Source organism: Arachis ipaensis, chromosome B7, assembly GCF_059453495.1.
Source record: "Arachis ipaensis isolate K30076 ecotype BB chromosome B7, ASM5945349v1, whole genome shotgun sequence".
In the NCBI taxonomy this organism is placed as follows: domain Eukaryota; kingdom Viridiplantae; phylum Streptophyta; class Magnoliopsida; order Fabales; family Fabaceae; genus Arachis; species Arachis ipaensis.
In genome coordinates, this window is record NC_142442.1 from 4,456,401 (window position 1) to 4,468,433 (window position 12,033).

General features: G+C 30.8%; 1 protein-coding gene across 1 annotated transcript; it reads right to left on the reverse strand.

The window, feature by feature from the left end:
- Nucleotides 1-464: 464 nt before the first annotated feature.
- LOC107608932 (BTB/POZ domain and ankyrin repeat-containing protein NPR1) lies at nucleotides 465-4,065 on the reverse strand. The gene is made up of 4 exons (XM_088493602.1): nucleotides 2,796-4,065; nucleotides 1,677-2,430; nucleotides 1,388-1,582; nucleotides 465-960 (listed from the first exon to the last, which is right to left on the reverse strand). The coding sequence occupies exons 1-4, from the start codon at nucleotides 3,372-3,374 to the stop codon at nucleotides 686-688; spliced, it is 1,803 nt and encodes a 600-aa protein (XP_088349728.1). The 5' UTR covers nucleotides 3,375-4,065; the 3' UTR covers nucleotides 465-685.
- Between the last annotated feature and the right edge of the window lie 7,968 nt (nucleotides 4,066-12,033).

The following is a 12,033-nucleotide window of genomic DNA, read 5'->3' on the forward strand; positions in this document are numbered from 1 at the left end:
TCTGCTTATGTTCCTCTTTCTCATGGCACTCCCCAAACAGCATTTGCATGTTGTCAATTTAAAAATCTTCTAATGGAGAAAGTTTTATATGGACAATTTCCCTATAGATAGGGTGCATCCAACTTAGTTTATTGATTTCTGTGTAATGAATCTTACTTAATCTTTTAAAAATGAGTTTTATATTCTAAATAATTTAATTAATTCATATACTTTAAAGTATGTTCACATTAGCATCTTCTTAATGATGTATATACTCTGTTCAAGTTCATAATGTGATCCTTTATTATATCTAATAAAATATAAAAAAAAACAGATAGAGAAAATGCACTATTTCAATATATAATTTATCTGAATCTTGAGAGTATTGTAATGATAAAAGTAAAATCAAATAAACTTTTGTTTGAATCCTTCTTGTGTTCCAACTTCAATATAAGTAACTTGAATAAGCTAGGAAAGATATCTGCTGATCTTGAATAGATTTGACTGTAATAAGAGAATATGTGATGTTTCACCAAAAAGATTCTCATGTTCATTTCTAAGACAAAGATCTCTAACAACATAGCATCTTATTCACAAAATATAATACAAGATGCTACTATCCTTGCAAACACTACCACAAAAGAGACCAAAACTTTCTTAGTCTTAACAACAGCAACCATTTTAGGAGGTCATAGACAATGGACTTTCACTTTTTCCTCAATCTATGGCCAACACCTTCCTTGCGAGACGACGAAGAAGAGGAAGACATCGACGATGACAAGCCAGAATGGCGTTTGTTTTCGGCCATATCCATGTGAAACGCCTTCTGGACATCGTCTTTGAGCTCCATGAATCGCGCCTTCTTGATTCGCTGCTCTTCTTCTGAGCCCTTCTCTAGGAAGAAAACATCTGGTATGAGGTCCTCCAAGAAATTGTCAAGCACCTCGGAGCAATGGGGAAAGAAGCGCCTACCATTCTCAACTGGATACAAGTCCAAAGACAAAAACATACTCAAGCAACTTTAGCATAACATTAAATTCTGCTAAAGTGAAGTAACACCATTGTTTCTTATCATCTCAAATTGAAAATTGCATCAAATTCTCTTCCTATAGTTCAGTTACAAAGTACTACAAGTGATTACAAATGTTTCTTTCATACATAACATTATATCAATCAAACTATAAAGGACAAAAGACACTCAAAAAGTAGTCTGTTTTTCTTAATTATGAAATTCATCTAACTCCAAAATTTTAGAAAAAGTTTCAACGTTGTGATGTAAATATCTTAGTTGCATTATCCAAGACAATGATTCAGGCTAGTTGGTCAAAATGGAGGAGTGTTTAGGGATTTATAAGGGAGAAGAAAAACCATCATAAGGAAGCTACTTGAAACACTCTCTAGGACATACCTGTTTTCTGAAGGGATTGCAATCTTAGTTGCATCTTTTTGGTTCGAACAGCCGGAGTTTCATTCAGGTCTACTTCGCGATTAGCGCCTGCGCGCTTCAAAGCCGATGATGTTGTATCCAACGAGGCTGAATCCACCTCAGCATTCTCAATGGCAACTCTAGCCTCAGCAGGAAACAACAACCTAGCAAATGCAACTACAACATAGAAAGAAAAATGAATATTATTCCTAAGGTAAAATGATAAGAAAACATGTCCAAACTGCTTAAGTCTGTTGAAAGAATTTGCTACCTCGATTTTCAAAGTAATCCAGCTTCATATGCAAATCATCAGCAGTTGTCTCAGATGAATCAGACATAGTCACACACTTGAAATTTCTTCTCATTTCTCGCTCAAGAACATCAACACAGAGCCTGTCTTTGTTAGATTCCTTGCACTGCACGGTTTCCTCATGATAATCCTTGCGCCGCGTCAACCTCTGACAAATCACAAGAGCTGTTTGTCCATCAGGAGTAGTATCTGATGCATTGGCCCCTTTCTTCAGCAGTGCTACCAAAATGGATGGATCCTTTCGCCTTGCAGCGACATGAAGAACTGTATATCCTCGGGGATTTCTAAGGTTAATATCAGCCAAGCCTAGATTAAGAACCTCTTGAATAACCTTAGAATCACTATAGGCACATGCATAGTGAAGTGCATAAGCATCATTTAGAGTGACCTTAGACTCATTCAAAAGAAGCTTAAGTAGCTCGACATCATCCGAGTCCATTGCCTTATGGATTCTCCTGATACTCTTTTCATTCAAAGTCTCCACTTCCATTTCTTCAGGTGTGGATTCCAGCACAGATTGTGCTCGCAGCGACTTGATTTCGTCCACAACTTCCTGAGGGAACTCCTTTTCCAAAGATGTGGTGTCAAGATCAGACCTTGCTACTCTTTGAGTGCATTGCAAGCGAAGCTGGCTTAGTTGACAGTGGAAGGCTGCCATAAGAACAGGAATCACATCTTCCACTACAGCTTTCTCCACAAAGTTTAGAAGGCGCCGCTGCATCAATGTTGCAATAAGAGATTCTTACATTAGAAAACAGAAAAACTAGTATGCTCTTGAGAAAGACATGTTTGCTAGGTGTATTTCTATTTCACATTCCAAATGTTGATACTGTTACAGATATAACCATTCATGTGCCTCCTCCTATCATCTTAAGCCTTTGAGAGAAATGGTTTCATGACAATACCAATCATGATCACATAGATTTGACATGGCCATGTCAAATTTCTTTCTCTTGAACCACACATAAACAAACACATTCCACAAAAACACTGTCTAATCTACTAGAAAGTTCTAGTCTCTAGTTCAATTTATCAAGAGTTTTCATCATATCATACACCCAAAATTGAAGCAGAACATACCTGAAAAAGCAAAACAAGCTCTTTCATCTGAAAAGTGGCAGAGGCATACATGAGCTCCAAAGCATAATCGATTGCAGGGCGACAAGCGTCGTGGACACATGTTTCATCAACACATGTTGTTACTTCTGGTGGTGAAGCCTTAAGGGTCCCTGTATATAAATAATGCAAGAAAACAAGGAAGGATTCATGCCCAACTTTCCCATAAGGCACCAATTCAGACATAAGATACCTTGGTTTTCCTCCTTCCTTAACCGAACCCTCGCCATTACTAACATTCCCTTTCTTGAAAAGTTCATGAAAGAAAGGACTTCTTGAAGCCAATACACACCTATGAACACTCACAGGGATACCTTCAACAAGAATCTCAGCATCACTATAATCATAATCAGCATCAATCATCAACTTCTCAAGGCTAGTGCTTAGCTTCTTCAAGCTCAAAATCTCAATACCCCCACCACTATTCTCATTGTTATTGCTTGAACCACCATTTGATAAATGAGATGATACAAAGCTTAAAGATGATGATGCTTCATTTGCACTGTCCATAACCCCAACTACACCAGGTTCCACTTGAATCATAGCAATATTTTTCTTTCACCTTATTTAATAATCAAAACAAGTAAAAGAAAAGAAAAAAATTGACCCTTTATAGATTCATCATCCTAATAGCTGAAGCACAAATAAGGAATACTCAGAGTGAAAAAGAAAAAAACACTGTTTCCCCCCAAAAACAGCACCAGAATCACTTGCAAGTCAAGCAACAAAACTCAGATTCTATCCAGAAACAAAATTTGGATTATATACATCAAGTATATTGAGAAGTAAGAACAGAAAAAGGTTGAATTTTTAGCACTAAACTGATGTGCAACAAAGAAGAATCAAATGTTTACATACATAAAGGACTAAAGGGTAACCCTTTTGAGCTGAGAATCATGGAAGATGATGAACATGAACCTCACCAGAACTCAGCAGCATAAGCTTGAAAAGAAGAAGATGAACTTATGAAAAGTGAAAGTGAACAAAGATTAGTACTTTGGCTTATCCGTTCATTCTTGCTTTCTGAAACATTAGCTTGAAATGAATGGTTTAAGGAGTTCCAAAGTCTTTTGAAGCAAAAAAGCGAAGACTTGAAAGGAAAATAAAATAGAACAAGAACCAACGCTGACCAACAAATAAGAAAGAGAAGATATTGACAGAGAAACACGCATTCTGACAAAGAAATACTTGGTTTTATGATGCCACTTAGAAAAGGAAATAAAACTGAAAATACATCAACTGAGGTTGGTTTATTTCTCTATTTTTAGTAAAAAAAAAATAACAAGTAATGTTAGGACATCAATATTTTAGCAGTTAATTTTAGTTAATATTATAATAAATTGTTAAAAAAAAATCTAGTATAACATTCATTAAAAATAAATTTTTATTAAATTTTAATTTGATCTTTTTATTAGTACAATCGACTTGAATCAATTAAGCGGTAAATGTCAGGAGATTTAAATCTTATTTTGTGCATAACCGCATATTGATTATGTAATATTGATGTCCAAGATTTTTTCAAAATAATAATTAAGTAATTATCTTCATTTTCTATTGTCACCTTGGTGTTTATTTATAAATTGTGTCCATTTCAGGTAGTTTTCATGTTAATACATATGTTAATGTGATTGGAGGAGGAAGAAAAGGGTCACATACAGCCCACAAGATACAAAGTTTAAGCTTAGAATAAAATAAGTTATGTTAATGTGTGAAAGTAATGCATGGATCACATGCTTCTCTGTTATAGGAATTATTATTCGTTCTTATCTTGTTTTTTTGTCATTTAAGTCAATATGCTCTCCAAAATAATTTTTCTCTTTTGGCATTTTAATCTTTGTTGTGCCAATTCATACTTTGATGTAATGCACATATCAACGTTTAGATTCTCTCTTTTCACCGCAGAAATTTCAATAGTCACAAAATCATATATTATATTATATTATTAGGGATGGAGGATCACTCTTACTCTATTATTAAAATTATAACTATACTTTTATAAAAGAGATTCAAAGATAAACAACCATTTTTTTAGTGTTGAAATAAGTAAAATTTTTTCTCCAATTAGCAAATAGTTTTTCTCTATTATTGTTTTTAGGTAGCTCAAAAACCTTGGGAGAGTTCAAGTTCTTTTTCAAGTTTTTGCATAGACAGATTTTTTGGTTAAAAAAATGACTCAGGCAACTTTTTTTGTCCGATGCCTTATTTGGGCCAGGATGGCCCATCAGTCTGGACATTCTTTATATTAGGATAGAGGTTAAAAAAAAGTGAACAAAAAAGAAATTATTGGAAAAGGAGTAAGAGTAAGGCATGCAAAGTTGGAGCAACGAAATTGGTATCCTTTTTATATATTATTTCATTTTAGATTAATTATTTTAAATATAAAAAATATTAAAAAAAAAGTATATATACACAAATATAAATAACATAGGCGCCACTTAAATAAAGATCCCAAAAATAATTTTATGGTAAAGACGCCTACGTGGCAAAACCTAAATCATACATTCTAAAGCCACACTTTTCACTTAAAACCATAATTTTTCACAAAGAAAAGCGTCACCTAATAGAAAAAAGTAAATTAGAAGATTTAAGAGAAGAAATAATTAAATTATCAAAATTAATAGATCAAAAATTAATGATTTTAACTAATGTTAACTGTAATGACACCGAATTCTTAAAATCAATACAAAATGATTTTTCTCAAAATCTTTATTTTACTATAAGCTTTATTGAAGGACTTCAAAAACCTGAAAAAACTTATTTTTTACACGGAATTTCTAAAAAATGTTACCATGGAAATGATTCCCCACATCTTTATCATACTTTTAACCCACAATTAAATTCTATAGTAGATATGCTTGAAGAAATATTAGTATCCATAAAATTTCAAAGAAATAAGGAAAAAGAGAATCCCAAAGAAGAAAAATTTCAAAATATAATCAACATAACAGATTTAAAAGTAAAACCACCATTGAAATTATGAATATTGAAGAAAAATTAGAAGAAGTTACAATGCTTTTTAAACAATTAAAAATGGCTCAAGAAAATAATATTATGGAACAGAGATTTCAAATAGAAGAAGAATTAGTAAATTTTGAAAATATAGAAAATGAAGAACACATCCTATATTATTCAAGTGACGAAGAACCAGCAATTCCAATACAAGTAAAAAATGAAGCTGAAACATCTAATGATAATCAATCTCAATTTAAATGGGAAACATGTTTTGATAATTATGCTTTTAAAAAAGGATTTATAAATAAAGATTAAAAATATACAAAAATACCATCAAAATACGTTCCTAAAATCTAGAAAATGGAAGGAGAAAGAATGCTCGATTTAGACTGTAAAAAGAATGAAAAAGAAATTTTCGAAAACTGGTTGAATTCCTTCTTATTAGAAGCCTTTACTAATCCAAAACTTAGTGAATTATCTGGAAGAGATATTTGGAATTATATAGGGTTTCATACTAAAGGAACTATAAGAGATTATATGACATCAATAAAAAATCAAATAATAGAAGAATTAGCAACAAAAATAACAACTTATGATAAGATATTACATATAATGATGATTCTATATAAAGAATTTTTTGGAAAAAATATTATAGATCATAGACAAGAAGTCTATAATAAAGAATATCAAGAAGCAAAAAATCATTTAGCTAATATTCAGATATATGATTTATGTAATGTGGAGTCTTATATATGTGAATATAGAATACATTATTATAAATTAAAAGAAGAAGATAAAAACCATTATCTTAGTATGTATATAACAAAAATTCCATATCTTGCTAATGAATTTATAATGGGAAGATTTATAAGAGAAATAAATAGAGGGATAATTGAAAATAATTTTGGTGGAGCAACCTCTACAATAAGAGAGGAAATAAAAGAACGTTGTATGCAAGAAGTGACTCAAACAAGATTTGCAAATATAATTAGAATTTGCTGTCAGGATAATGAAGAGATACCCCAAAAATATGGTCTTAATAAAAATTTTCAAAGAAAAAGAAAATATCAATTTAGAAAAAGAAAATACTATCCAAACTGGAAAAAAAAGAGGTATTTTAGAAAAAGAAATAACAATAAAAATAAAAGACAAAAAAATGACTATTGCCCAAATAAAAAAGAAAATTGTAAGTGTTGGTATTGCCAAGAAGAAGGACACTATGCAAATGAATGTCCAAAAAAGAAGGATAAAAAGGATCTTAGCAAACAAACAGAAATTGCTAAGTCTTGTTTCATGGAACCATTAGAAGAATCTAATGATAACTTAGACTATATTTTTGAATATGTCTCAGAAACAGACTCAGAGACTGAGTAATAATGCCACATTTATTACTATAAAAATAACAGAAAAATTTATAAATGCTTTCATAGATACTGGAGCAACACAATGCTTTGCTAGTACAAATATAAAACTTGATTGGAAAAAATTAAAGAAACCATTAAGAGTTAGAATAGCTGACAAATCAATACATAAAATTGGCCAAAAAGCAGAGATGGCTGAAATTTTTATTCAAAATTATAGGTTCATTGTTCCATCTATATATATGTTAGATTCTGAAATGGATTTTATTATAGGAAATAACTTTTTAAAGCTATATCATCCATTCATTCAAGAATTAACATATATAGTTTTAAAAGTTCCACACGATTCTTCAATAAATCAAAAATCAAAACGTATAAAAATACCAATTACTACTATAGATAAGATCTTAAAATTTAAAATATTTTCTATATTAGAAACATGTTATTTAAATTTATACTTTCAGATAAATATTCCAAAAAATAATCTTGAAATAAAGATAGAAGAATTTTTGGATGAAATTTGTGCTGAAAATCCTTTAGATATTAAAAATACAAATAAAGAATTAGTAAGCATTAAATTAAAAGATCCTACAAAAGAGATAAATGTTCCAAATAAAATTCCTTATTCCGCAAGAGATAGAGAAGAGTTCTCATTAGAATGTAAAGATCTTTTGGAAAAAGGAATTATAAGATTAAGTAAAAGTTCTCATGCGGCCCCAGCCTTTTATGTCGAAAACAATAATGAAATTAAAAGGGGAAAACGAAGAATGGTTATTAACTATAAGAAGATGAATGAAGCAACTATTGGTGATGCTCATAAACTTCCAAGAAAAGATTCTATTTTAGAAAAAATCAAAGGAGCAACTTGGTTTTCATCTCTTGATGCAAAATCAGGATATTGGCAACTTCGTTTAGACGAAGAAACAAAGAAATTAACTGCTTTTAGTTGCCCAACAAAAGAATCAACAAGTGTGTTGCTCTATGAATGGAATGTATTACCATTTGGATTAAAACAAGCCCCGGGTATTTATCAAAGATTTATAGAAGAAAATCTAAAAGAGTTAAATGAATTTGTTTTAGTGTACATTGATGATATACTAATTTTTACAAAACAGGATAAAGAAGATCATCTTCAAAAATTATTAATAGTTTTAGAAAGATGTAAAGAAAAAGGATTAGTTCTTAGCAAAAAGAAAGTAAGAATAGCAAAACAAGAAATAGAGTTTCTTGGATTAATTCTATCCACTCAAGGAAAGCTAAAACTTCAATCAAATGTTTTAGAAAAGGTAAATTTATTTCCTAATAAAATAGAAGATAGAAAACAATTACAAAGATTTTTAGGGTGTATAAATTATATTTCTGATCAAGGATTTTTAAAGAATATAACAGAATACACTAAAAGCTTATTTCCAAAAATAAGTACTAAAAAAGAATGAAAATGGGAAGAAAAAGATAGTATGCAAATTCAAAGAGTTAAAGAATTATGTGAAAACTTCCAGAACTTTATATTCCAGAAGAAAACGACTACTTAATAGTGGAAACAGATGCTTCAGACATAACCTGGTCAGGATGTCTAAAAGCTAAGAAAGCTATAAAAAGTTTGGAACAAGAAAAAGAATCACTAGATTCTAAATATTCCCCAAAGGAATTACTTTGCAGGTATATTTCAGGGACTTTTACTCCAACAGAACAGAGATATACCACTCATGAAAAGGAAACTCTAGCAGCAATTAAATCTCTTAAGAAATGGAAAATTGATTTACTACCCAGAGAATTTACATTAAGGACAGATTCAAGTTACCTAACAGGTTTCATACGATATAATTTAAAAGTTGATTATAATCATGGACGATTGGTAAATGGCAATTATTTTTGTTACAATATCCAATAAAAATTGAATATATTAAGGGTGACAAAAATGTTATTGCAGATACATTAACAAGAGAATGGAGTTCGTCTACAACACATTAGATCAAGAAATTCAAAAATATGAGCAAGAACTCGAAAAATGCATGCATTGTCAGCAAATAAGGACACAGATCCAATCCCTCAAGAAAGCCATTGAAGCAATGAAATCAACATAACAAGCAAAACCATCAGAGTTCAGCCAGCTAAGCATGGTGGACAAATCAGGTGAAGAAAAAATTTCAGAAAACAAAACAATTGCTGAAATTATTAAAAAATTTACCCAAGATAAAAAATATTATGTAATTTATAATGGCCCCATGAAAGGAGTATATGATGCCTGGGAAAAAGCAGCACCATTCACACATCAATCAAGGATAATCCATAAAGGAGGGTTTTTAACACTGGAAGAGGCAAAGGAATCTTTCAGGGAATATGAAGCTCTTCATCCAGAGCAAATCTTAAAAAGAGCAGATAAAGCTCCAATTCAAACCCAGAGAACAGGGATAATAAGAAACATTCCTACAAGGGCTGAAATCAAGGAAAAGAAAAGGGTCTGTAGATCAAATCTCAGAGAAATCCTTAATATAGCCTTGAATTGGACTGAAGAAAAAAAGGGCAATTTTGGGATATTATCCTATTGCCAAAGAACAGCTAACAAAGCTGGTTATATTTCCAGATGCTTCCCCATCTGACACTTATCAGTTTTTTCAGTATGGATTAATTGATACAATTTTAATTTTTAATGATCTAAAAATTATTAGTGAGTTTCCTGCAGGATTCGTTGATGTAGTAAAGAGATTTAAAAATATGATTGACAATGTAAATCCAAGGGATATATCCCTAAAATTTACAAACAGTCAACCTATTTTTAATGAAGAAGAAGAATGCTTGGTTCCAGTACACCAAGTAATATTCATGTCCGTCTTCCCGGGAAATTTTCAACCAATTGATCAGATTCAAGATTTAACAATTTACAGTCATGAAGGAAGACTAGCCAGCACATTAGCAAGGGTCTTTGAAAGAACTCAAAAAATAACGAAGGAATCTCACACAAGGATTAATTATAAAAGTAGAAATACTCTGCTTGTATCCAGTAAAAGAAATGAAATTGAAGAAAGAGAGATGAGACTCTTGGTGAAATTTGAATCAGCATTCTACAACTTATCTGGACTTTTAGAAAAACTCCTTGAAGGGATAAAGATGAGTCTCTGCTATTTGATAAAAGACAGAGAAGACCACAAATGCCAGCTATGTACCTCAGAAATATCTGAAGAAAGCAATAATGAAACGGAATCAACCCACATGATAAAAGAAGAGGACAATGCATCTGAAGCCCACATGATAAAAGAAGAGGACAGTACATCTGAAGCATCCCTCAATATTATTGTATAATGACGTAAGCGCTTAGGTCATACGGCACCAACAATGTAGATGGTGCAAGATAATAAACAATGACGTAAGCAATGACATCATAAGAAGGGTAAGGATGGGAATTGTCCATCAGACCCAACCATTATAAATAGATTGCTTAGACAATTGTAAGAGGTATCAGAAAACAGAAAGCAGGAGGCTAAGAGTACTCATATGCTAGGAGAGCAAGGAGGAAGCTGCCGAGGCGATTCTGTAGTCTGACAAAGAATTCCCTTAGGGAAAAATAGTTCTAAACTCCCCTCTGGAGTTAGTATCTACAATCTCCCCTCTGGAGATAAAAACACCTTATGTAAAATCTACTAAATAAAGGAAGTTTTTCTCCAGAAAGGTACATATTCATCATAGTCTTTTAGTTATGAATTATTTAAAAAGTTTAGAATTAACAGAAGAATCTGATTATTATAGATTAACTGCTTTATTAGATAATGAAAAACAGGCTGTTCTAAAAACAGAATTAAATCTCAAATCAAATGAAAATTTTAATAAACAAAATCTTTTAAAAGAAGTTTTTAATAGAAAAAATATAATATACTATGGAAAAATTCAACTTGAAGCCCCTATAAAGATAAAATCTGCCAATGGAGAAATTGAAATAGCTTTGATAAATGATGAAGAATTAAGTAAACAAATTGAGAAAATTAAGGATCAACAAAAAAGATCTAAAATTGGATGGATTCATATTAGTACTATACAAGTCTTAATCAAATCTACATATATGAAAGGAATTAATTCACCAATAAGTTTAGCAATCTGTAACAAAAGAATTACTGATGACCCAATAGATCAAATAATTGGAATTGTTCATGAAAATTTGGCAAACGTAAATGTTAAATTTAATGCCCATCTTGGATATGCTATACCTTTATCAACTGAAAATCTTGGAAGATCTATAAGTTTGGCTTATAAATTTCACAGAAAGAATCTAATGGAACAAGATGATGAACCATTTTCAATTACATATGCAATAAATTATGCTTTAACAAATAGCCATCATAGCATAATATTTAAAAATAGAGAAAGAATTTATGTCGATAAATTATTTCAGAAAATTGTAAAAACAGAAATACCAAAATATAAAGCTATTGAAAATCCAGTTTTATTATTAAAAGAACCATCAGGAAAATTGGTTTCATCGAATTTTCAAATAAGAGAATCTAAAATTAATAGCCCTTTAAGTTTATCTAAGTTAAAGATTAAAGAAGAAAATTCTGAAATAAAAGAATTAACAAAAAAGGTCGAAAAATTAAATAAAACCCTAAATACTAAATCATGACAATAAATAAAGAAGAAATATATGTAACTTATCAAGATAAGAAACAAGAGCTCTTTGAAAGAGAAAAATCGTTTGAATTATTTGCAGTTTTCTGAAATAAATCAAAGAGCATTTGAAGCTCTAAAAATAATCTATGACAAGTTGAAAAGAGAAGTTGAAGAGTTAGAAAAATTAATAGAATCTCTAGAAAATAGTGATGAAGCAATGATAGAGTTTGCAAAAATTCTAAAATAAATAATGTTAAAACAAAACTATTAAGATTACCTAATTTATGAAG

Excerpts from the sequence above, each read along its gene's own strand:
- LOC107608932 (XM_088493602.1), bottom strand. The coding sequence starts at position 3,374 with ATGATTCAAGTGGAACCTGGTGTAGTTGGGGTTATGGACAGTGCAAAT. Across the intron at positions 2,431-2,795 it reads AGCTTGTTTTGCTTTTTCAG|CGGCGCCTTCTAAACTTTGT; the intron begins GTATGTTCTGCT and ends ACATTGATGCAG. Across the intron at positions 961-1,387 it reads GCAATCCCTTCAGAAAACAG|TTGAGAATGGTAGGCGCTTC; the intron begins GTATGTCCTAGA and ends ACTTGTATCCAG.